General features: G+C 45.5%; 1 protein-coding gene across 1 annotated transcript in view; it reads left to right on the top strand.

Annotated features, from left to right (window-relative positions):
- Positions 1 to 26,932, top strand: part of NICOL1 (NELL2 interacting cell ontogeny regulator 1) — a 123,482-nt gene that overhangs the window by 40,168 nt on the left and 56,382 nt on the right. Inside the window, exon 3 of the mRNA XM_069632128.1 lies at positions 963 to 1,051. Within this exon, the coding sequence (XP_069488229.1) occupies positions 963 to 1,051 (89 nt within the window). The remainder of the gene's footprint in view (positions 1 to 962; positions 1,052 to 26,932) is intronic.

Raw genomic sequence — 26,932 nt, 5'->3', positions numbered from 1 at the left:
GGCCCAGGCTCCTGAATGTCCAGTGCCCTCGTACTGCCTCCGGCCTCCCCCGGACTTAAGAGTCTGTATCTGCAACCATACAGTCCCTTCTCTCTGCACTTATGAGCCACCCGCTGGCTGCACTTGTGAGTTAACTGCACTTCCCCCTTCCCCTCTCCCCTGGCACTTCCCCATTTTCCCTCTTCCCCGCACTTGCACAATCTGAATGACGCAAGGCCTAGTAAGATCATTATTTTGTCCTCCCTTGTTTCTCCCTCCTTGTCTTGTTGCACCTAGAAACACTTGTGTTATAAATGCCCAATCATATCATATCACTACAGGTGCTCCGAAAATCTTGTCAATTATTTGCTCATTAAATCAAGACTCCAAGCACAATCAAGTGTCATGCCTCATCAGTTGCCCATGTCACCAGAGCATCAGTGAATTCTTCACGAATCCAGCACCATCACAGACGAGGTTTCCATCCTTTCCTCGTAGTTGTGGAAAGCAGGTTTGAGGAATAATGGGCCTCATTACAAGTGGGGCGGTCCAGAAACAAGGGTGCTGGTAATCTTACCGGCACCATTGTTTCTGGACCGCGACATTATGAGTCTGCCTGTCGGGGCCGCTGCGCCCGACAGGACTGACTCTGCCAGGCGCATCTGCCCTGGTAGGTAGAGCCGTCACGGAAGCACTAGCAACGTTGGCAACATTGCCGGTGCTTCCGTCTCCCCACTCCCATGGAGTCCTACCTCTCCCAAGTAGTTTGCTGAAGCGCTCTTCAGGGAGCCACAGAGCAGTGAAGTGGCATGCTGCCTTTAGAATCCTCTGGGCGCTCTATGCTGCATGCTGTAATCATGTGGACACGTCTCCTGATGTACCCATGCCAGCATCTTCGGCCTGCTTGTGCACAGAACCAGTAAGAGACATGCTCGGCGTCTGGGTGTGGTTTGAGATTACATTGTCCCATTTTCTCATTTCAGGTCGCCCCTGCGTTGACTGCCATGCGTTTGAATTTATGCAGAGGGCTCTGCAGGATTTGAAAAAGACTGCGTACAACCTTGACGCACGGGTAAGTACCTTTTTAAAATAATAAAACAAATGGTTAGTTTCATATACTTGAAAAAGAAGGAAGCGTTATTGTATCCATTGCGGTACCAACATTGATTTCAACAAGTGTTTTCATATTAATGTCATGTTGCATTGCATTGCCTACTGAGGGATTTTCACTGAGGGAACCTATGAGTTACATTTCCTCCGTCTTGGGAGTTTCCAAGTGGCACCATGTCATGGGGGTCATATTTCCACAGACCCACATTTGTAATTAAATGCACTTCGCATGCTGAGACTTTAAACTTTACTTTTCCCTTTATAAGTTTAGCCTACATCTCTCAGCGTGTAAAGCACTGCTCTTGTGACAGTGTGTGATTAATCAAGCAAAGACTATGGGTTTTCGAAATAGGGGCCTCAGTGTTGTGCTCAGAAGGACCATGTTGGAAGGTGCTCAAGTGTGCTGTTCACCTTTTCAAAAGTAAATGAATGCGGATCACATCAGTGCGCTACTGGTGGTCGTGGTACTGCATGGGAGGAATTTCCACCTCTCCATAATCAGGTACTCCAAAGCGTAATTTCAACCTTATTTGTGTGTAAAATGCAAAAGGGGTCGGGTCTCTAGTCCCTCAGGGTTCGAAGGGCTTAGTCCAATGTTAGTTGTGTTTCCACAGCATCCACTGGAAGCCATCTTGGCGCTGTGGTGAGTCCTGGCCCTGGTTTTGATATTGCTTATGAGAGGTGGCCCTGGTTAAATAAATGTAGAGGACTGGCCGCCACAGACATGTCTTGAAGATGCATCAGTAACAAACACCTATTTTTGGTCGGGCGGGTGTGCCGTCTCATCCTGGGCTTGCAGGCAAGCCTGGGGATTGTGTGCTGCAATCATATTATGGTTCACCAATTCAGATGTACATATTTATATGTAGTCACATTACAGCCAGGTCGTGCCATTTGCTTTCTTCCTTCACACCCTTCTGACAGGTATCGGAATGGAATATCCCTTGGTGCTCTTTTTTTTTTAGTAGGATGGCTCCAAAATCACCACTGCGGTGTGGTGGGTATAATTTCTCCAAGATGGTCCATTTAAAGTCATCTGCACCGTGGGCCATCTCTAAAAAACTTGTGCTCAATACGTCTCTTTTTTTATTGCTTGCACCATCATTACTACATATCATATCATGGGCATGTGATGTGGTAAATGACCCCTGCACTGTTACAATTGGTAAAATGCTTCTGCAACCAGGAAGCTTTCCAACCGATGTCAATATTGGTGCTCCGCCGTATCTGTGGGCATACAGAGCACCGACTGCATGGAGCAGGTCCTGCCAGTGATTCTGTTGACCATAATGTCTGTTGTCCATTCATTTCATCACCAGTCTCTCTTGCCTGAGATGGACTAATATGTTGCAGAGATGCTGCCTCCATGTAATGGTGAAGCAGGGCGGTTCAAGGGGAGTATTGCATGTGTTCAAAATCGTCCAGAGTGTTTTATTCTTCCTTTTCAATTGGTTGCAGAGTGCAGAGTAACTGAACACTGCCAATATATTGCCCCTGGGTGGCGGTTTCGCTCTCTGTTGCTAAGTGTTATCCCTTGGTATGATCTTTGCTCTTTTGTATATATCGTTTATGATTTTATTTGAATAACCCCTTTGGAGGAGTTGTTTTTTAAAGGACCCTGCGTGGGCTACATAATTGCCTGTACTAGTGCGCCTGTAACTCAGGAATTGGCTAAAGGGTAGGTTACCCCAAAATGCTTGTGGATGGTATGCTGTTATATGTCAGTAATGAGTTGCAATCTATGGAATTTTTGTAGACCTTGGATATGAGGTAACCTTCCATAGCCATGATTTGGAGGACCAAGAAATTGATTTCCTGTTTACTGGCCTCTAGTCAGAAGTTAGAGTGCAGATTACACCCATTCACCCAAACCTTGAAGGAATCTAGCTCTTGTCTGTCCCTTCAAAAATCAGGATGATGTCATCAATGCATTGGCGCCAGATACAGAGGTGCTGCTTAAAAGGATTGGTTACAGGTGCACATACAAGTTCGCTGAACTAGGGGCGAATGTGGCACCCGTGGCGGTCCCTGAAATTTGCTGGTAGAATGTTTCTTCATATAGAAAGACATTTTTGGTGAGGGCTATTTATACCAATTGTAGTATAAATGCTGGGTGCATGTTGCCCAAGTCAATGGTGGAGTTGATTAGACTCTGTACAGCAATCAAGGTCTCCTCTTGTGCGAACATGGTGTAGAGAGCCTCAATATCCATGGTGGCTAGGCATTGAGTCTCTGGATCGAATTTGAGGGTATTGAGGTCTTTCAGCATGTCAGTGGAATCCTTCACAAATGACTCCATTTTAGGGGTCTCGTCTCGAATAAAAAAAAATCAACGAATTGTGAAAGAGGTTCCAAGACTGAATTTATACCCGACACAATAGGTCGTTCCAGCGGCAAGATAACGCCTTTCAGAATTTTCGGTAGCACGTAGAATGCCGATATATGTGGATGGCTGGGTGTAAGGAAAGCAGCTTCTTTTGCGCTGATGTAGCCTTCAGCTTCTGCTTCTTCGATGATTGGTGCACATTTTGAACACACTGCCTTGTGGCTTAATGAAAGGAATTGAAATGACATAAATTCCCCTCTGGAATGTTCAGATTTTCGTGAAGAAGGGAACCTTTGGTCTCTGATTACAGGCTGGCTGGTGTTATTAGCAGCATAAAATGATTTCTTTGTTTAGTGGAGTTACATTTTTTCCTCTCTTTCCTTTTAGATAGGCGGCACAGCACCATGGACTTAGGGAGAGCACCCCCTGATGGCGATAGGGTGTGTTTCTGTTTAGGGTCAGTACTAGCAGGCTTTAGCCCTAATCAATTCTATGGAAAACCACACTCATTTGTTTCTTCTCCAAAAAAAACATTTGTGTTACCTACAGATCTTGTTTATAATGGTGGAGAGGATAATCGTTTCTTGAATAGCATTTCCCTGACTGTTTTAATTAAGTAATTAGGTGACCCATTTTAAGACAGATTCTACATTTCCTACTGAGTCAGACAAGTTGTCTTTTTGTGGGTCGCCTTGTTTGTCATGGGGAAAGAGGTGATCTAAAATTGGCTCTATCTTCAAGAAAGCCATGGAATTCCTTACCAATGCTGTCCTGAAGGTCAAGACAGCAGAGAAACAGTACAGGTAATAGCAACTAGCCAAGCGGCATATCGTAATCAGTGGCGTTGAATGCTCTTAAGAGATCCAGCTAGCCCCTTCCAACTGATGTGCAGTTTATAAGCATCTGGTGACTGTGCCTCTGCGCAGAGCCCTCCTTAAGAAGGCAAGATTGGATTTATTACCTGTTGGGGTGGTCATACAGACCTGGAACAAAGATAGTGCCGGGGCATTGATAACAAATGTATGTGTGGTGGTGTTTAGTGCTTGACCCATTTTATTCTGTTATGCCCCTTGTTTAAGGATTTGTTGGCAGAATTCTTACTGTCTATCCTGCGAGAAAGTGGCATAGGTCATGCGAAATTGCCAATGTTGTTCCTGTTAATTTCAACGAAAATTAGGGCAATTTTTTCCCTTGCCTGTTACTTAAAGAAAGCATGGTAGAGACACTCTACTTTAAAGCAAGGCGGGTGGGTTTTGTCTAATTGGATATAACTGAGGGAGATGGTATTTGATATAACTGAGGGAGCTGCTACTTTATGCAGACACAATCTTTTTACAGTGTGTGTTTTTAGACTGTGATTTTGGTGTATTTTAAGCTTCATCTTACATGAATTTTGTGAATCATAAAATGTGATATTTGTGATGGTTTTATGGATATACCGATACAAAATAAACTTTGTGAATGATTGATTGAGATCAAGTAACAGCACACAAAATTTGCTAGGTGTAACAGGAGACACATGAAGAAGGGTTCAACCTAAAACACAGTGGATGAATAAGCAATGATTAGTGAGATTTCATGCAAGAAAATAATCCTTGCAAAGGACAACAATGAAGGATTGTTTCCCAATGAACATAAGAAACTCCTCCTAAAATAATTTTACCTGGAGAGAGTTCAAACAATGTAAGTGTATGGTACACAATTGTGATCGAGGGAGAGATGATTAAAAGGTTGGCATCTCAGTAGGTTGAACTACTTCCTAAGGGAACATCCCAGGACTAACTAAAATGAGAGTATGCTTCTCTAAATCCACATATATCAGAAATTATCCAGGATTTCAGTGTTGGCATGAGCTGAGGAGGATGTCCTCCACAGAGGGAGAGCTTGGCCCCTGTGATCCTCTTCCCTGTTGTACTGTCTGCAGAGCTTGGCTTTTTGATGCATGTTACTGTTTCATTTTAGTTACAGTCTCTCAAAGATGAACATGTGTTACAAAAATGTATCTCATAATTGAGTGTCACTAAAAATAAGTCCTAGATATTATAGTCAAGGATAGTGAACAAAGATTAAGATCCTCAGGAATGAGAACTTAAGATGAAAACTGGCAACTACAGCGCTGCAATATCCCGTTGGGGTGTTAGATCTGAATTAAATGGTACTATTTATCTTCATCTTTTATCGCCATAGAACGTTTTTGTCTTAGGACATAGCACTGTGGGAAAGATGAAGCATTTGCCTTTAGAAGTATGTAACAGCTAAGTGGGTAGTAGTAACATGGAATGTGTAAAAATTGTGGAACAACAAATAAGTAGAATTTAAGTCTGCGCTTTATAAAGGGCTGCCAGTGTTAGGGGCAATGATTGGGATAGTGTAGAAACTGCAGATGCTACTCTGCGTAGGTAATTAGCCAGACTCATTGACATGAACTCAAACTAATTTAAGACAGCTTTTTATATCTTATACAATCTGTAGCCATGAAAGGTGTTTTTCAAACATGCACCACACTTTAACATAGTAATTTAATGATGCACACAAAGTGTGCGACACTAGCTGAACAAGTGTTCTTAGGCTCTGCAAGATCAGCCGACGTCAAGGAAATGGTGCTTTCCTGTTCGGGCAGATCGGCTGACCACAAATGCTATTTCACTTCACACCATTAGGTGTTATCTGAGACCAGCCTTTTCATCTCAGATGGGTAAAGTGTTATATCTGATATGGATTCAAGAACAGGAAATTGACAGACATGAATAGAAGCATCTTGCACATTCGCAAAGTCAAGGGCCATAAGGTACCAAGGAAAACACTGGGTAAACAAGTGAGATAGATGTCCCTTGATAACAGACAACCGGCTAATATAGCCTACAGAAGCATATGGTGCGTAATGTTGCAGAACTTCACAAATACCATAGACTACATAAAGACATTTACTAAACGGGTGCAGAGATCTCCCTTTGAAGTGCAAAAACCCATCTAATGTAGTTGTACATAGGAGTTCTACCTCCAATGAACAAAGTGATACTTGTGGGCTACATTAACCCACTCAACAGAATTCTTCTCCAGAACCAAGCTGCGCTTTGGCAGTCAACAGCAAAATGGCTGTGCTGGCTCCTTGGGGCACCATGGCGTCAAAATTGCGCCTTGCCACAACTAAAGGATGGCTGCACCATCTTGCCAAACACAAAATGGGCGAATTGGAAGCGGGAGCACACAGAGAAGGGTGCCAGTGTGTTCTGGGGTGCACCCAAAACAAGCGAATCAAAGCAGCGCTGTTCTGCTGCTTGCAAACCCACAGTTACCATTGAAAAAGGGAATATTTCACATTGAAAAGGATGCTGCTCTGAGGCTATTTTCATCTGTTTTCATAAAACTACTTTTATTAATAAGGCCTTGCCATGCCCATCCATATCCACATTGTGCTTCAGCAGAAGTAATCATGATCCCTGAATGTCAGACTCTGCCAGCCAAATCTGAGAAAATCAACAAAAGCTTTACTTCAGCTGCATGGAAAAATGCTTAATATATTCCTACAAAATGTCAAAAATCACCACTTGAAAAGAAATTCTAGCTTTCTGTGCACATGTCAATTTCAGGAGACCTTTGTCTTGTACAGATTGTTGCATAAAATAAGCTGGCTACAGCTACAGAACAATATTGGGAAGTAGATGGAAGAGAAATCCCAGCAACATTTACCATGTGTCAAAATGGGCTTGTGCAAACCAGAAGAAAAAAAATCCTGTTTTAAAAAGTACCATGTTGAACAAAAACTTGCCTGTGCCTAGCAATGTAAAGGGGTTTGTTGCTGTGGAATAAATAGGGTATGTTTTATCCAACAGGTTTGTTTTGATCCAGGACACAATAAAAATAAAATAAAATAAAAGGAATTAAACTGCATTGGCTGAATTTTGCAAGCTCCAGAACAGGTGTTTCCTTGCTGGCTAAGCTCCCCCAAATGGAGCCACCATAAACTTCTGGGACACGAAAGTGATAATTGCTAGCTTGAAAACTTTGAATTGACAAAGACAGAGAAAGTTCACACGCTCGTCAGATATTCGTCTGTGCTCCAGGCTGGGACAATTTAAGTTCTGGGACACTAACCTGTGAAGTGGGGGGGGGCCATAAAACCTTCAATCAAACTGGGAACCCCCATCCCACACATGGCTGAAGTGACAGTTGGTGGTAGCTGAAGAGATAAAAAAAATGGTCCCGTGTAGGACAAATGCCAGCCCATTTGTTTCAAAAGACTATTTTATTAAGAAACTTTGAAGACGGTTATTTGTGCAGTAGAAATTCGCAAAAATTTAAAAAGTTCACAGTTTTAATGTAATTTTGTGGGGTGTAATGTAAGATGTTGTAGCCTTCACTGCCACCTTGGGAACAGAAATGGCAGAGAATTGGGTATTCCACGGAAAGTATACCTGATGCCACTGCAAATTTCAATGTTGAAATGCCTAATGATAATCGACACACATGTATACATTTATAGAATTTTAGGCTGACTATTTCACACTAAAAATGACAAGAAATTATTAGAAGGGCGAAACAATGTCGGACAGACTGCAGAGTTGGGCTGGCATGGGCTGCATAAAATATGTAACCTGCTTAGGTAATTTGTTAAAATGCTACCACTGTACAAATGTGTCATTTATGGCAAAACTGGATTTTAGCTAAAGTAACTGTGGGAAGGTTTTTCACCTCATAAAATACAACCTCATAAACTGAGACTCCTCCTCGAGGAGGCGATTAACTTAGGCTGACCTATCCGAGTCTTCAAGGTAGGCCTAGCTCAGTTCTACCCACCAATAATTCTGTGATGTCACCATGTTTTATAAAAAGGGTGGCTGACAGGACTCGAGATACACTCTTTCCTGAATTCCTGCACCTGCGTTCCTGATATTCCACATTCAACTTGCCAGATTACATTGAAAGGCCAAAGCATTGCTGACCATCCCAGCTAGGCCTCCATCCAGAGAACCCAAACCTGAAAATCCCAATACCCAAAGGGAAAGTTGTGGTGTTCTTTTGGGAAGCCTCCTGAAACCAGACCAGATTTTTGCCCACTAACTGCATGCCCGCTGCGTCCTGCCATCCAGCTGTCCTGATTATCCAGGGACCAGACCTTTGGCTAGCTGTATTTTGCCAGGAGAGTCCGCCGTCCGGTGACCAAGTCCTGGAGTCCAGAACCCGGTTGACTGTGCCTAATCCTAAATCTAAGAGCTGACTGTGAGTATCCACATCCCATCACACATAGTCTACCCCATCTTGATTTTTGTCTTTGTCCCACTCTCTAAGCAACCCTGTCTATATCCTGATAACTTGTCCAACTGTCAGAATTCTCTGTGCATCTTGTCCTTGATCTCCAAGCGTTAGCACCACCTTTCTCTTCATTTCTGTCTTGCATAGCTCATAAGTCATTAGCGATATTTTGATTAAATAAATTATTTTTCCCTAAAGAAAAGGGGTACACTGCGTGAAGGGTTACAACTGCAGTGTAACATTGGCCTGTCATTTTAAAAAACGACTTTCTCTTTTTCACTGCTCTATTTCCCTAAAAATTAACCTCATTCTAGCCTTCCAAATTGCTCTGAATTACTCACCTATAGCCCTACTTTCACCTCTATACTATCCCTGTGATATCCATCTGTCTCTCAGCCCAAACACCGCATTGAGAATCCAGTGTGTATACACTTGTGTATAGGCGCGTTATAAATGCCATATCATATCATATCATATCATATCATATCATAACAAGTATTTCACCCGTTTTTCATAAAATTTGTTTGTGTCATTTTAAACGGGAATTGAAAACAAATACAATTTTCTAACATGTGAATTCAGCTGCAGCATGTTCTAACTTTCCACTTGGTTTAGAATTGTATGCCTTTTGCTGATCCCTTGCCTTGATATTGTGAGTGTTTATGCATTAATGCCTTTGTGAGAAATCCTATTTGCCTCAAAGATTTAATCACACATTAATTATTTATTTGTCAATTTCCGAGTGTCATTTTATGCCATTACAAAAGGTTTAAAAAGGTTGGATTTTGATTTTGATTCTGTTTGCTGCCTCTTATCCCTGAGTACCTGCTGCTTCTTTCCATCCACTCAGAATTTGGGTTTAGGGAACATTGCAGGGAAAAACCGTAACTTGAGTGCTATCTATCCTAATTCAAAAAGTGCTCCTATTCAATTGTGCGTTGGATATGTTTTACTAGAAGGTTAACCAAGAGCATTGCTTCAATTTCCATTGTCATTATCACCCTATTGGTGATTGCTGCCCAATATAAAAATGTGTGTGATTTTTGTGAACTTAAAATAAATAAATATTGTATTTTCACCAACCGGCCTGGTTCATGGTCCATTGTGACCCAGGGTATTTGTAAAAGGGGGTGTGAGACTGGTCGGGTATCGGCTCAATTCGAATTCATTGAAATTAAAGAAAAAGCATTCCTATTGAGCGCCACATCACAGGATAAGACCAAGTGTCCTGGTCCGGTGTGTGACGCCCGATTGGTATCCTTAACATACTCCTGGTCACTCACTTTTTCAAATAGTGGATATGACGAACCCACACGTGCAGGGCAACCATGTTACTTGATAGATATATAGCATAGCACAAGGATGGGAAAAGGAGGGAAAGCAGGAAGCCCAGCAGACTTGCCAGTCCATTGAAGCCGGAGGGGATATGGAGGCATGCAGAGCAGCAGAAGCAGCATACGAGTGAGACAGCCAGTCTCAGCTAAGCAGAACTCATCAACCCAAGAAAGAGCTGTTTCTTTTGAAGCACACCACACTCTAAACGTGAGTGACAGGTGGGGGCTTGCTGGGTACATGGAGACTGATGGTGTACAGTATAGTATAGTATAGTATGGTGCGGTATGGTATAGTTTAGCGTAGCTTAATCATAGATAAAGGTTACCCATGCTGTTAAACTAAAACCACCACTTGCTCTAGTACTTACACATTCAAACATGCTCTTTGCCCACATGACAGTCTTATTCATAGGTGTGATGTTATGTTATATCAGCTTTTGCTTTAGCTTGTTTACTGAGGATAAGAACCCTCAGAAGATAGGGGGTCATATTAAATGCATTAACATGATAACTCCTGTTTCAAGTGTATGATTCAGAGTAATGCGTCAGAGTGGTATCTCTTTGAGTCTAAGAACTTTACAATTCCTGACTGTATATGTTTAATCATGTTGATAAGCACACAAACCTAGGCATGCCTGTCTTTTAGTGCTCAGACACAGCCAAGGATGAGTTTTGACATGAATGACTGATAACCAGGGCTCTTTTGGCACAGTCTCAAATGAGGTGGAGATAAGAGGCTTGTGGTCCCACCTAATCATAGGCAATCAAGACAAGTGGCACCCCAGATAGATGGGACGTCTTAGAGGTGACCGTAGCATTGCTAATAATAACCTCATGCCCCACTCACGATAAATGGACTGGGCAAAAATATTTTTTCTAAAAAGCTTTTTAATCAAAAGTGGTAAGGTGGGTACAGAAGATGGCCCTCATTAAATCAATATATATTCCCATCCATTGCAGAACAGCGGTTTAGGTTATCACACTGTCAGGGAGCTAATATAAACTTTACAGTGGCGATTGGCAAACTGGGAGGGCTGCACGCTGACTTGCTCTTCACTTACTTGAAAAGGTAAATAATGTGTATGCATCTCTCCTGATGAGGGGAGACTTAAACACCATCCAATATCGCTCATACCAGTTTCCTGAATTGGATTTAACACATACAAATCATGTCAACTGGTTTGGGGGTAATCTAATTTATCCACAAACAAATGCTAGTCAAGGACCATTACCCACACCCAACCTGTCACTACAACTGTTAGCACGGTTTTATTAAAACCCGCAGAGGCCCCTTTTTACAAACAGCCTATTAACTACTGGCTGCACATTTTGACACTACGTAACCTTGCATTGCAATATGCTGCGCAGCATGGCATAGCACCTGCCCAGCAGCCACAAGGACAGATAGATGCAGGAGGAGTACTGCTACAGGCATTGAGAATTATATTAGGGTCATGCCCTTCCAGAAATGAGGACATAACCAAGTGGTATTCAGAAAAGCTAGAACAGCTGCAAGCCGCCTTTCCACAGGTTACACCACAGCATATGCATAGGGCACTAGCCATGTTACTTCCCTCTGGCTGCACACCACCTTTAGCAAGCTCTGATAGCTGGATCTTAATATGTAGCTGGCTTTATATACAGCTGATTGGCACTCCGTCTATCACATCTTTAGCATCAATATTGGCAGACATTATGGGAAGACAGGGCGCTGCTGCCACCATGAACTTAGGCTTAACCATAGCATCCAATAATTATCAAATGGTTGAGAGCATAATGCTACCCTTATTGAAAGGAGAGCCATCAAGGTTAGAAGTTCATAGAAAATTGTACCAGTTAAATGAGCAAGAAAAAAGAGAGCAATTTGGGGACATTGTGACATCTATTTATCAATCACTAGGCAGAAATCACCTAGACAGGAAACCTGCAGAGACACAGAAGAAGGCTAACAAGGATAGCAAGCCAGATAAGGAGACACACCAGGAAGGGAGGCCCTGAATAGTAAGGGGATCGTTTCAAGGTAAAAAGGGTGGTAGAACACACAGACAATGGCTTTCACTAATAGAGGAAGAAAAGTGCCAAGAGCATGAACCAAAGAATGGGAAAACTACAGGAGATAGTGATGCCCCACAAGTGGCAAGGCACTCACAGGGGTAGACTATCTTGGGGTAAACCTAGGGGGCAGTCCCAATTTAGACCAACAGACTATGATTCCAGAGACAGAAAACACATGAGAAGTCCATAAAAGTATGGCACTGGTGAGAGTTCATCTCATTCCTCACAGGCAAAGACACCAGACTGTTCTAAAACTGAGGGGAAGGACATGAAAGTTGAGAAAAAACACACTGCAGCCCTACAAGTTTTACAGAATGCAGAGTCCACGCACTCATCGAATAATTCCCAAGACTAAGCAACACACCGACTGGATGGTGGTCCTGCTAGACTTTGTGTCTGATATTTCCACATTTGAATGCAGCCGCAACACACTGTTAGAGCATGCAAAAGCACACAGAAGTCCACAATTAACATTACCCACTAGGCAGACATTAGCAAATAATGAAGTGCATTTTGTAACCATTCAGCTGGAAGGTGAACATCCCAAAGAGATTGAAGCACTGTTTTGGCCCCAGTTACATATCCAATATAAAGGACTTTAGCATTTCAAGATTGGCCACCATTGTATGTGAGACAAGTACCAAGAGGTGAAGAAAGAGGTAGTGATGCCTGCCTTTTTAAAAGAAGTGAGTGGGGATCTAGTACACAAATAATATACAAGACTGGGCAGTGCTGGCAGCAGTGCAGCTGTTTAAAAACCCTGTAGGGCATGATCTGAAATGTTCAGCACATGTGATTCCAGTGCTGAAACCACCCCCACCACAGAGGCAATATCCAGTCAAGCCACAAGCAATTGCCCACATGCAAACCATACTGTGCCAACTAATGGAATAAGGGGTAATTATAAAGCAAGCCCACATAACAGTCCAGTGCTGCCCATTTAAAACCTGATGGTACTTATTGTTATATTGTGGACTTTAGAATTCTGAATTCACATTGTAAGACAGAGGCAGTCCAACACCAACCCAGTTCTGCACTTCTAGCCATTTTACACAGATGCAAATATAAAACAACCCTTGATCTAGGCAATAGGTATTTCACACAGCCCTTAAGTGTAGAAAGCCAAAAATACACTGCATTCACTTTTGAGGGAACGCATTTCGTATTCACTAGAATAACGCAGGGGTATAAGAATTTGCCCATTCTCCAGTAGAATGCAGAGTTTGCTTGCAGACAATTCTAACTGTTGGCAATATGTAGATGACATTTACATCACCCATGAGAATCTCAATGAACACTTGAAACAAGTAGACGTAGTCATTCATACATTGGCTGCAAAAGGGTAGCTAATTAACTTTGAGAAATCAGGAATAGCTCATCGTGGGGTTACCTTCTTAAGATTCACTCTTACAGATGAGGGCAGAGGCTTGTCAGCAGATTTTCTTGAGAAGTGTGGCAGGATACGCCCTTCTAACACACTCAGACAATTGCAAGCCATTTTAGGGCTTTTGAATTTTGGCAGATCTTATGTGTCTAACTTTGCCAAGCTAGCGAAACCATTGTATGCTTTGATGAAACCAAATTTCAAAGCAGCTCATTGGTTGCCAGAAAACACTCACATTCTGCACCATGTCTACTCGTTGATGACTCAAACTGGTCCAAACTGGTCCTGTACAGAAATACAGAAAAAGACTTTGAAAATAAACCTGTTGATGGGAGATAATGCTTTCGCATAGACAGTTTGAAATCTAGGGGAGACTAAACCAATTGCATAGAAGTCACATGTATATTCCACACCTGAATTAAGATGTAAACCTGAGGAACCTTTCTTACAGATGAGGGCAGAGGCTTGTCAGCAGATTTTCTTGAGAAGTGTGGCAGGATACGCCCTTCTAACACACTCAGACAATTGCAAGCCATTTTAGGGCTTTTGAATTTTGGCAGATCTTATGTGTCTAATTTTGCCAAGCTAGCGAAACCATTGTATGCTTTGATGAAACCAAATTTCAAAGCAGCTCATTGGTTGCCAGAAAACACTCACATTCTGTACCATGTCTACTCGTTGATGACTCAAACTGGTCCAAACTGGTCCTGTACAGAAATACAGAAAAAGACTTTGAAAATAAACCTGTTGATGGGAGATAATGCTTTCGCATAGACAGTTTGAAATCTAGGGGAGACTAAACCAATTGCATAGAAGCCACATGTATATTCCACACCTGAATTAAGATGTAAACCTGAGGAAAAGGTTCTCTCTTCAGTTCAGATGATCATTCAGAAAGAAAGGCCGTTGTTCGTGAATAGAACTATACACATAAATAAAATTTTAGCTCAACTTGAAGCTGCTACAAAAGCTAGCGTGCCCAATGCAAAGGCATTACATACTAGATGGATTCAATGGTCATCATCTCAACATGCTCGAGATGTAAAGTATCGTTATAAAGCAGAATTGCAAAGAATGAGTGGATTGACTTGGACAATGGATACAGAACCAGAGACCTCACTGCCTGACATACAATTGTTTGATTTCTTCCAAATTTACTGTGATGGCTCTGCCATACGAGCTGTTGGAACATGTTCCAAATATACTGCGGCATGTGTAGAAGTGGTCGGCCATTTTACACATGAACTATTTATACATAGTGATATTGCAACAAAGCATCTGGGAGACATGTCTGCCAAGACTGCTAAATTGCATTAATTGTTGCTTGCATTGCGCCAAGCACACTCAGAGAAACCCACACTAGTAGTCTCAGATTCAGATTACATTGTCAGGGCTTATAGCACGGATTTGCATTGGTGGATTCAAAATGACTTTAGAGACATTAGGCATGAAACTATTACTTCCAGGCCACTCTGGAAACAAGTTTGGGACTTTAAACAGACTTACTCTTTGCTATGAGTGATGTACACAAGAGCACACACTAAAGGGCACATTCCTAGCATTGGCAATGCATTAGCAGATAAATATGCCAAAAAGCACACAGTGATCCGCAACTGCAATGGATGAGGAAATAAAAGAAGCTTGTTTGGGTATTATGCCTAGGTCGAAAGGTTTCCCAAGTCATTATATTCATGACATTGACAATAATAAAGCAGGAGTCACAATTCCTATGGAAAAAAGGGGATCCTATGTAAAGATGAATCCCTAATACAGCAGACAGGGAAAAGCTAATAGCAGCCACACATGCTGGACTTGCGTCTACACATTCTGGGGTTACTGCAACTGCACAGCTGTTCTTTGACTAGTATTGGTGGCCAGGATTAAGGCAACAGGTTCACATATACATAGCAAACTGCGACACATGTCTGAAGACAACTGTGGACACAGCAAAAAACCTTTAAGAAAGGTAACCTCGCCTTTTGAGATTCAATATCTAAATCATATAGACCCACTGCCAGCAATAAATAAGTACAAATATATTCTAATAATTTTGGATTCTTGCACTAGGTTCTCCTGGATGATTCCTCAAAAGAGAACAGACTGCAAATCAGTTATACAGACAATTCGGGGTGTAGAAGCCATGACACCAACTCAAATGCTCCATGCTGATAATGATCCAGCTTTCGCAGCGCGGGCTCTTAGAAAGGCATTAGAGGCTTGGGGATCAGAGCTGCACTTTTCTGAACCCTTATCATTCAGAGATGAAATGGGCTCATAGAAAGGGCATACCACTCAATAATGTTGAACCTGACTAAATGCATCCTTTCGATGGGGGGTAACTGGGTAGAGCATGTGCATCTAGTTAGCAGACATTGAAACAATTTACCACGCCAGTCTCTATGCAACGGTAAAACTCCATTTGAACTCTGGTTTGGGAGTAAGATGTTTATGCTTGATCTGCGCACTCTCACCAGACCCCTCTCTAGGCAAGAGCAACTGCTGGTGACAACGCTGCTGAGGAAATTCCTCCAGGTGGAAGCTGCAGAGGCCAGTCCTATGACCACTCTCAAAGTAGGAGATAGTGTCCTGGAGAAAATCCACGATAAGACTCTGTTTGGCCAATTGTACAGACCAGCAGTACAAGTAACCAGATTGAAAGGTTCCAGAACTGCTGTCCTGCCCGCAATACCACCCAAGTGAGGCATCAGACAAGTTTCTGTGGATCACTTGAAACCCGCTCCAGATGGTTACCGCGATATCTCCATGCAATCATCCTCTTCCAGTTGAGGAGTCCGAAGAAGAAGAGATAGTGATCCAACAAATGATGATGATTGGCATGCAAGATGAGGAAGACTATGTCACACTTCACTACACCTCCACAATTCAGGGAAGTACTGCAGATCTGCCAATTTGGAAACAGAAAGCCTTTCTGGTTGCTAAAGTAATTAAATAATTCTTTTGGACAGACTTTCTGAAACATTGGTATACAATGCTGGCAGTATACCTCCTTCTACTGTGGCTGAGCCTCACTGTGTTTCTCCTCTCACTGACTTCAGGGCATTTTTTGAGCAAGGTTTCCACTGTACCTGCAAACAAAGAAGTTGTTCTAAAGCCTTTAGTTTCTTCACACATGTTAGAGAAAAGAGAGCTCCAAAAGCTAGGAACTCCAGCCTCAATTCAAACGTTTCCTCTAACAATGGGTCATTTGTGGATGCCATAATTTAAGACGTTTAATGGCCCAGCCAAGCAGCTGAGAGTTCACACTTTTTCTGTGATTGATGAATCCAGACTGTTTGCACCCCGTAATCCTGTGTCCAGAATATAGAGAGAACTGTTAAGAACTATTCTCCAGACATTTGCGCCAAAATACATTGTTTGATGCTTTTGATGATGTTGAGGATCTCCATGAGATAGGGTCCCATGTGTGTTATGTGCGATATTACAATGGCCCTCATTACGACCCTGGCGGAAAGTGACTGACCGGACCGCCACAGCATAAATAGCGTTTCCGCCATTGCACGAAGGAGCAAAGTGCGGCCCATTCCGACCCATCGGGCACGAGCACCACGGCATGGCGGAAGTGCAAAGTCCGCGATGGCGGAAATGAACCCAAAACGGCCCACACCGCCGCCGTACGGCGCCCTAGGTGCAATACCGCCACCCATCACAGCGGACACCGCAGTGTGCGCCTACCGGAAACTACGGTGACCGGATATATACGGAAACGGAAGTTAAAACATGGGCCCGGAACGGGAAACATCCCGCCGTACACCTATAAAACCACTAAAACCACACAACCACTAAAATCACTACCCTGAGACACACCCCAACCCGTCATCCACCCTAGCGAAACCAAGAAAAATGGGAAAAGTAGCGAAGAAAGCGTGCAACCGCAAGCGGCAGGTCCACTTCTCCCGTGAGGAACTCACCGTGCTAACAGAGACCCTCCAGGAGAATGCTGCCGTCGTCTTCTGCACGCAAATGACCAGGACGGCACTTGCAAACAAGAAGGCCATATGGGCTCTGGTGGCACAGCGGGTAAGTGCGGTGGGGACCGCACCCCGCACCCCACAGCAATGCCGTAAGCGATGGGACGACCTGCGGATACGCGTCCGCAGCATACTCTCTGCCAACCGCAACATTGCCACAGCCACCGGGGGAGGTCCTGAATCACCCATCAAGTTGACCCCCTGGGAAGAAATCTGTGCCTCCACCATCGGAATGGAGAGCATAGAGGGAGTCGGAGGGATGGAGAAAGGAGTGCAGACATCCGAAGATTCAGGTAGGTGGGCCAAATAAAACAATGCCAAATCCACAAAGTCCATCCATGTGAAGTACCATGCGTCCACATAGTGCAACAGAAACACATGTCCAGGAGAACGTCCACACACATCGGCCTGATAGCGCACGTTAAAACCCACAATAAATACATAAATAATTAAAAACCCCTAAAACACGCACTACACGTGCAGCAGGCACACCCTAACTGCAGGCTGCCAAACAACTGCACCCTCACTCCACACACAAATGAAAGCACCTCCAAGGCCCCGACCCAAATCACCCTCGGGTACCACCCCAATGCATGTGATACAATGCCATTCCAATTCCCACAGACCCATCAATAACCCTCGCCCTCCTTTACTCCACCACAGGGTCCGATCCAAACGACGAGCTTCAGGACACCCCTACCAGCACACCTGCAAAGAGGGCCAAGACCAACGGCCAAAGACCCTCCACCTCAGCTGCACGCATCAAGACACGGCAGCAGCACAAATCAGGTGGCAGCACAGAGGAGGGAACATCAACAGGCACCCCAGCAGCCAGCATGCCCACAACACCACCACCACAGGTCCCCCCAACGGATGCCACAGAAGGCACTGCCTCCGGTGGCAGCAGCACCATAGGTGACACCCCATTGATGGCAGCATGCTCCGACACAGAAGACGGGGATGTCGAAGTCAGATCCATCCATGACCTGTCCCAATCCCCCTGTCTGTCCCATCCCGTACAACATGAGGATACCACGCAGGGGCACCCACAAGACGACGACTGGCCATCCCCCACAAGCCCTGTGGCAAGGCAACATGAGGACAACAGCCCCTCTGTGACACCCCCGCAAATGGCCATGGCCCAGCAGAGGCAACAGTCCCTCGACCAGTTAATCGTGCAACAGCAGCAACTGGCCACGCTCCTCAAGGACCATGCCGATGAATGTGGGGGCACTAAGGCAGACATAGAAACATCAACTGAGACACTTAGGGCAGAAATGGAGAGAGGTACAGAGACACTAAGGGCACAAATGGAGAGAAGCACCGAGAGCCTGAGGGGGGAACTGCATGCGACGTCCAAGGACGTATGTGCCGAACTTGCCGCAGTGCGCCGTGTGCTCACTGAGCTCTCGCAAACCCTTAGGGACATGCATGGACGTGAGCAGGCAGAGACATCATCCGTTGCAAGTTCCGTCCAGGGCAGCCCCCAACGTAGATCTGGGAGGAACCTGCGCTCCACAGGCAGGGGTGCCCCTGATACCCGCAGAGGGGGCTTGCAATAGCGACTGCCCACTGACAATGAGCATCTTTGGACACTGGTGTTCGGGGGGGAGGTAGGAGGGTGGAGGGGGTGTGTTGGGCTCACTTGGGTGGCGGGTCGATAGGGTGTACAACATGATATCACATATGCCATAAAAAGTGCACGATCAACCAATGAGATGTGTGGACATTGATCTTTGTGTACTAGGCCATCATAGGCGTACAGTCCATATTGTGCATGTCCCAGACACACACAGTGCCACGAGTCCCGCGTCCATGTATCAGCCACCAGGCGTGAGTGCTAGAAGCATACATCAATGAGATGCTGACGAATGTCACGGGCCTCCGGTGCCTCGCAGACTCCTTGAGGTGCTGCCACATCCCCACCCTCATCATGACCATCATCAGGTGCTTGCAGTTCTGCGTCAGGGGGCATGGGCACATTTCTACGTACGCACATGTTGTGGAGCATGACACATGCCATCACCATCTTTGCAACCTTCTCATGGCGGTACAGGAGTGCCCCGCCAGACCTGCTGAGGCAGCGGAAACGACCCTTCAGTAGGCCGAATGCCTGTTCAATGACTACACGGGTAGTCCCCATGGGTACGTGAGTGGGCATGGTTGTAGTCCTCCTCATGCTGGTCCCGTGGGTTCCGGACTGGTGTGAGGAGCCATCTCTTCAGTGGATATCCAGCATCACCTGTATGTGGACGAGAAACGTATGATGTGGAATGCCATTGCTACGTACGCACACCCCCCCCCCTTCCTGCCAGGTCATTGCCGAATCACATACCCCACATTATCATGCATGTAATGAGACTCACCGAGTAGCCAGGATCTGTTCCCTGCGTGTCGCTCCATGTAGCGTGGTATTGTAGAGTTCCTCAAGACCATAGAATCATGGGTTGATCCAGGGAATCGGGCACAACAATGTGTAATGATCCTGTTGGAGTCACACACCATTTGTACATTCAGAGAATGAAATTGTTTTCGGTTGCGGTACTGGGCCTCCATGGCATGTGGGACGACCAATTCCACATGGGTGCAGTCGATGGCACCAATGCAACCCGGTATGCCGGCAAGTGCATGGAATCCCACTTTTGTGTTGGTAATTTCCTGCTCCGAGCGTGGTAGGGAGATGTAGTCGTCTGCGTGCTGCAGGAGGGCATCGAGCACTTGCAATAGTGTCCGTGAGAACAGTGGCTGAGAAATGCCATGCAACTGTCCGACTGTGTGCTGGTAGGTGCCTGTGGCCAGGAAGTGGAGTACAGACACCACCTTCAGTAGGGGTGGGATGGCGGTTGGGCTATCTATCATGCTGACAAGGTCAGCCTGTGTCATGTCCACAATGGCGGCTATGGTGTCCCGGTCCAGACGGTAGAGGGTGTGGATCTGCTCATCAGTGAGGTTGAACGGATGTGCTCGGAGGCGTGGGATTGCGGGCTGCCTGCGTGGTGGTAGTGGCTGTGCTGGCGGCCCTTGCTGGCCCTGCCTTGGCCTCCTCCTCCTCCTGCGTCTCCTCCGTGCGGCCGGTTGTAGTTGGTGTTCGTCTTCTTCTTGGAGTTGGAGTACTTGCAGTGCTATCAGGTCCCCCAGGGCCAACATCGCGAGTCCTGCCGGTAGCATTTCGGTGTGGTTGTGGGAGGAGACTGGCTGTGCAATTTATGTGTTTTCAGGCTGAATGGCCTCCACCTGTGGTGATTCATTCCACCTGTGCAAACTGCTCTCCCCTTTGGCCGAGCACGTCCCGCGCACAACGCTGCAATTCGTGGAATGGCATCTTGCTATTGGAATCATGTATTTGTACCCGATGGCCGTGTAACATTGGTTGATATGTTCATTCTGCTGTGGTCCCATTGTTTCACATACTATCTGTGCAGTCGCGAACAGAGTTGTGAAGGGTCAGTGGAACGTAGTACTCGAGTAACGGTGGGCCCTCATTCATCACTGTACCGAGTTGCAACGACGGGCGGGGCGTCCCATTCGTGGGTGAAGGCAGTTGCCATTTTCACACACAGCCGCACTCGATGGATTAATTAGTGTTTTCAAACGGCCACAGATGCCTCTTCGACGTGATGTTGCAAATGAGGAATTCGAAGGGCGGCGCTTTCGGTTTTCAGCTAGCGGCGAGGAGATGCCCACAGGTCTGACTGCAAATATAACGTTCTATTGTTCAATGTCCTTGGGACAGGGGCCATGGCGAGTATGCAATGATTGATATGAATAGTATGGGATGCGCAATAGCGTAGTGGACGATAAGGCAGGACGTTCCCAAATACATGTTACTTCACTACACTGGAATTACGGGCTGGGGCACTGTGGATTTTGCAGGCTGCATAACGCACAGACTCAATGGATATTTCTAATGTTATGTGAGTAAATATTCAGGCGTTTTAATCCCGGGATGAGGGAATGATGAATGGATGCATGGGCAGGTGATTTGATACAGAGTTTGCCATGTACAGGGCTTCTTGGGATCTATCCGCCTCCCCTACGCTATGTGATGCAGGGCTGCCATAGTGGGGCCATCGTCTATCTGGCCTTGTTGAGCCCTCCCTGTCTCGACGCGCCCTCAGACACTTGTGTCCATGCACGTTACCAATCCCATCAGATGGATTCTGTTTTCACAGGCGTATGCACAGGTACACTCGTTTGTGATGGTGTTTACACCTCGATATAGATAGTTATGAGTCGCAAGTGGTTTTTGGGTGGTGATGGACCTTTGGAGTGGGCTAGCATGCATGTGGCTGTGGATTTAGTGTGATCATTGCAGTGAGTTGTTGGAATGTAGTACTGATGGCCATTCTGTTCTTTTTCTTTTCTTTTGGTTGACAGGTATCTCCTCCCCTTTTGCCACTGCCATCTGTATGCCACTCCTGCAGATGGGTTTTACTCCCGACACCTGCTGCTTCGTGTTAATCAGTGGAGCAGCATTACGATCTTATGGGACGATCGCCAATGGGCCACATGCCCTTACGCAGTACTGGTGGCTCGGAGCAACATTTCGGCCTTTCAGCTGGACTAGTGCCTCCCCATTGGGACGGCCCTGCGGTTCTGTGCGCTTCCATGTTGCCTTTTCGTACGTGAATGTGGCTCTGTGTACCATGAGGGAACAGGGCGTCACACAAGTAGTGGCTGGTCATTTCTTGCGGATGCAGCCCACAATGGTGAAATGTGTTTTGGAGTTCATGGCCTGATGGCTGTATGGGCTTGGTGATTTTGATGTGCATTAAATTTCTATTCTGATTTGGCCCGTGTAGCGTTCTTCTTTGCAAGTGATGTGGCATATGCCTATTTGGGGGGCGATGTATTGTGAGGAGATCTGCACTGGGTTCCAGCTTCGGAGTTTAGTTGCGTGGTACTGTACTGGGCGCGTTTGCCTACGAAGCCCGTGAGGTCAGGGATGGGGGCTGCCAATATGACAGTTTGAATGTTGTCATGCTCAGGGGCGGGGGATTGGGTTTTGTGTAACAGATGCCGGTCAGCCAGGTGGACTGGTGGAATGATGTGATTTTCGGAATATTGCTGGTCACAGGTGCCTGTGTTTGCGTGCGTTTCTTGGTGGGGGACTGTGGTCATGTCCATTGGGATGGCTTCTGTATTCGTGCCATCTGTGCCCTGCAGCTCCCATTGGCCCCTGTTGTCTTTCTATTGTTCGTTGGCATGCATGGGTGACTTGTACATTTCACTGGTTGCATTGTGACTTCATTGCACCTACGGGGAGTTGTACTTTGTGGGCAGGGAGCGGTGTACGGGCACTCAGTGGGGCCGTTTACGGTTGATTCGCGATGCCGTACTTCTCACCATGGCGGAATGGTGCATTCCGCCATGCTTGATGGCGTTAGGTACATGTCCGCTAGGGTCGGAATTGGCGTACCGTTGCGCCATGGTGGTGTTTACGGTTTGGCATGGCGCGCGCGCGCGTGCTTGGTGCAGTTAGCGTTGGCGTTCACTACGGTGTCGCTAATGGCATCGTACTTTGCGGTGACGGGTCATAGTCGCACCGAGCGCTATTCGATGGCGGTATTGCATTTCCGCCATCGTTTTCCGAATTCCGCCAGGGTCGTAATGAGGGCCAATGCCTTTTTACTTGTCAAATGTGTGCCTATCCTGTGACCCAAATACACGTTCTGAGAACACTGTGCAGTGCCTTTCCAAACAGATAGTCCTGAATTCCAAGAACAGTTCCCATATATTTCAATGAGACTATTCCAAGCAGGAGATTTCATGTTTGAAAATCAGTGTAAGTTCCCTTCAGAGCCAAATGATGCACAGCACATCTATGTTGCAGATTCAGTCGTTTTGACAGAGAATACCTTTCAAACATGACTGAACAAACATGGCGGGAAACTGTCCCTCTATGGTCAACTTGGGGCCAGCAGATATGGTAAATAAAAGGTGTTCACATATTTGACCTGGCATGTAGATTCCCACATTTTATGTATTTTTTAAAAATATACCTAGTTCCAATCCAATTGCAGTAATAGGAACTTGAGCTACTCTGACTGGAAAAGGGAAGAAAGTGAGTTCTGGAGTGGCACCAATCATGTTACCTTTGAATCAGGGAGTCCTGTATTATGGGTGGTTCAAGCAAATGAATGCAATAGAAGAAAAACAGGAACCAGTGTGGGCCCATATAGGGCTTGGAATTCCCACAACACTTCCCTTACACAAGCTATATCAGTAGGTAAGCTGTGCCAAGGAATGCCTTTGCAGTATGACCTGAGTGAGGTAATACAATCTCTAGATAACCTCATAAAAGAAGAGAATTGGACAGCTATCATGCAGTCAGCTGCTGTTCTGAGGCTCACACAGAGAGGACGTGTCAGGAGATAAGCTACCTGCATCACCTCTGACCCTAGAGTACCTTGTGAGGTAGGACACGTGTCTATAACAGGTAAACCGTATAATGCAAATCCTGCAAACTAAAAGTAAGGCAGTGTGACTAGGATTTCATGCATCAGAATCTAATGATCAAGCGCTAGAGCAGGGCTTCTGTGATCTAAGGGATGTAATTACAGATGTAGTGGGATTGGTTCAGAGTGACCTGTCTATGACCAAGAAGCTGCAGTAAGTCTCTCCATGGGTACAGATTTTCTGGACACTCTTAACAGAGGAGTACCAGATTGGAGTGTAATTTCATGGCCAGAACAAATAAATGTACTTAACTTCTCCAAGGTTGCAATACGCCAGGCAATGTCAGGCTCTGCATTCTTGTTTCTTAGTGTACTTACAAAACATTTTGCAACATCATCTGCCTGGGTACCAGGATTGACTAATTGGATTTTGCATGGATTGTGTTAAATATTCCCCTTCAGATGACACCTTCTATGGTATGTCAGGAACTGTATTCCTGGGGTAATGTGCACTTGGTTAATGACACTTGGATCAGGGAAGTCTATGTAGTACCTTACTCACATGCATGTGTGTCACCTTCAAGTTTTGAAATAACACTGTACTCATTAAGTGAATGCAAAGGGTCCACTTGCATGGTCTGCGCGCTTGCAGAGCCTGTGATTTCTGTGACAGTTACACTAAATGCACTCTTCATGTTACACCAATTGCATTGTTTCACAGTCAAGTACACAGCTTATCTTTTTTTTAACAATTTTTTTATAATTGCACACAGGTTATGCACATACATTAGTAACTTACACTTATACAGACATAGAGCATATACAGTTCAGTTCATCTTGAATTCAGGTCTTCAGATTCGCTTAAGTCAGCCAGATATTGTTTAAATCGCGACCATATGTTTCTTGGTCTACTATGTGGTGTGACCGAAGTGATATGCAGTTCTTCGGTGTCATTAATCCACACCATGGGCCTCATTACACGGTAGGCGGTGAGCCATGGTGCTATTAGCGCCATGGCTCATGCCGGTAAAATACCGGCACCGCCTTGGCGGAAAGGGGATTTACCGCCCCATTCCAAGGTTGGAGGGGCGGTAAATCCCCTTTCCGCCATTGCCCTTCCCCATTCCCATTTCTGCCCCATAGGGCTCTATGGAAATGGGGAAGGCGCTAATTACGCCACCGCAATTTTGCGGTGCCGTAATTAGCTCCGAGGTCCCTTAGCGGGTTGGATTTTAACGCCTGCAAGAAGCAGGCGTTAAATCCTCCAACCCGCAAAGGGACCTCGTAGTACGGCGGTAAGGGTTAACGGTCACCGTTGCCATTAACGGTGACCGTTAACCCTTACCGCCGTCCGTGTAATGAGGCCCCATATCTCTGCTCCAGTCTTCCATTGTGGGAGATTTCACATTTTTCCATCTCATTGAAATGACCCTTTTAGCTATTAGCAGACTCAGGTTTAGCAACTTCCGCCATGTCGGATTCAGTTTCCCTTCCGCCCCCAACATGCAGATCCGTGGCGTCCACGTCACCGGTTAGTCTGCCATCTTGTCAAGAGCCCCGCAGACTTCTGACCAATATTGTCTCAATTTGGTGCAGTCCCATAGCAAATGAAATATGTTAGCATTTTCAAAATTACATCTCGGACAGGAACCATTCGATGTGGGATATATCCGTTTAAGCTTTGACAGCGTATAGTGTGTTCTGTGCACTATCTTATAATGAATCAATTTAAACCTTGAGTTGCAAGATATCCCTTTAGTCAGTGCACAGATCCGAGACCATTCTCGATCTTCTATCGGTTGCCCCAGGTCTTGTTCCCACCTACCCTTAGCTGTGTGGATTGCCGCAGGCCGTGTTTGTAGTATGGTTTTGTAAAGTGCAGAGGCGCTTATCTTCTGGGTTCCCCCTGTGAATATGTATCCCAGCGCCATGTTTATTTCTGGTTCATCCGGGAAGGTTGGGTGGATTTGTTGTGTGAAGGCCGCAACCCTATGATAATGTTGTTTATGCGCATGTGTGTTACCCAACGTTTCCTTAACATCCTCCCACTGTATGAAGTGTTGGTCCGGGAACAACTGACCCCACTGTGTGATACCTTTGGCACTCCAATGCCTTGCTATTTTGCTTTCAGTGCTGAGTGGCGTGTGTGGGTCCCCCCATATCGGCATACTCGGATGGTATAGTTTACTGGCGCCGAATATGTCTGTAATTCTGGACTATGCCGTGATAGTGACTTTTGAAGGGTTGGTCGTATTGTATTGTTTCGGGGTGGGTCTAGTCATCCTATGCAGTGTCTCCACTGCCTCTCGTTCTTGTGGTGAAGGGGATGTGGTGGCTGGATTAAGAAAGCATATTGCCCATCTAGTCGCTTGTTGTGCCTGCGCCGCCAGGTAGTAAAGTTCTATGTCTGGCGCCATCAGTCCTCCCCTTGGATATGTGTCTGTAAGGACTCTCCAGTTTAGCCTAGGATGTCCGCCCCAAACAAAATCAATGCAGGCGCTTTTCATTTTGGAAAACAGAGCGCGGCCGGGCCACACTGGAACTGTATTAAAGAGATAAAAAAGTTTCGGTAGTATCACCATTTTAATTAAGGCTATCCGCCCCGCCATTGATATCGGGAGCACCTTCCAACGTCTCAGTTTAGCGCACAGTGCCTCGGCTAGTGTTGTGTAGTTCAATGTACGAGATAATTGGGCAGTTCTGGCTATGTGGGCACCCAGATACACGATGTGTATCGGACTCCCTCTAAATCCGTGAAGGTCTCGGGGCTGCTGTGTGGCGTCCGTGAGTGGGAATATTTCTGATTTATGGGGGTTGAGGCATAATCCTGAGTATTCACCGAACTTCCCCACCTCTGCCAGGACCTTGCCGAGCATACTATCCGGGTTCCTTAGATATAATAGTATGTCATCCGCATACAGAGTTATAATTTGTACTTGCCCTCGAGCCATATATCGAATGAGCTGTAGCGCGATCTGAGACTGTCTGCCAATGGTTCTATAACTAAGGCAAAAAGCAAAGGGGAGAGTGGGCAACCTTGTCTAGTACCTCCCAGCAGTTCCATCTTATCTGTGAGGGTTCCATTTACTCTAATCCTTGCATGT

The sequence above is a fragment of the Ambystoma mexicanum genome, chromosome 6q (genome assembly GCF_040938575.1).
Source record: "Ambystoma mexicanum isolate Mex_15411 chromosome 6q, UKY_AmexF1_1, whole genome shotgun sequence".
In the NCBI taxonomy this organism is placed as follows: domain Eukaryota; kingdom Metazoa; phylum Chordata; class Amphibia; order Caudata; family Ambystomatidae; genus Ambystoma; species Ambystoma mexicanum.
Note: the sequence above shows the minus strand (reverse complement) of the source record. Positions and strands in the feature narration are given on the sequence as shown.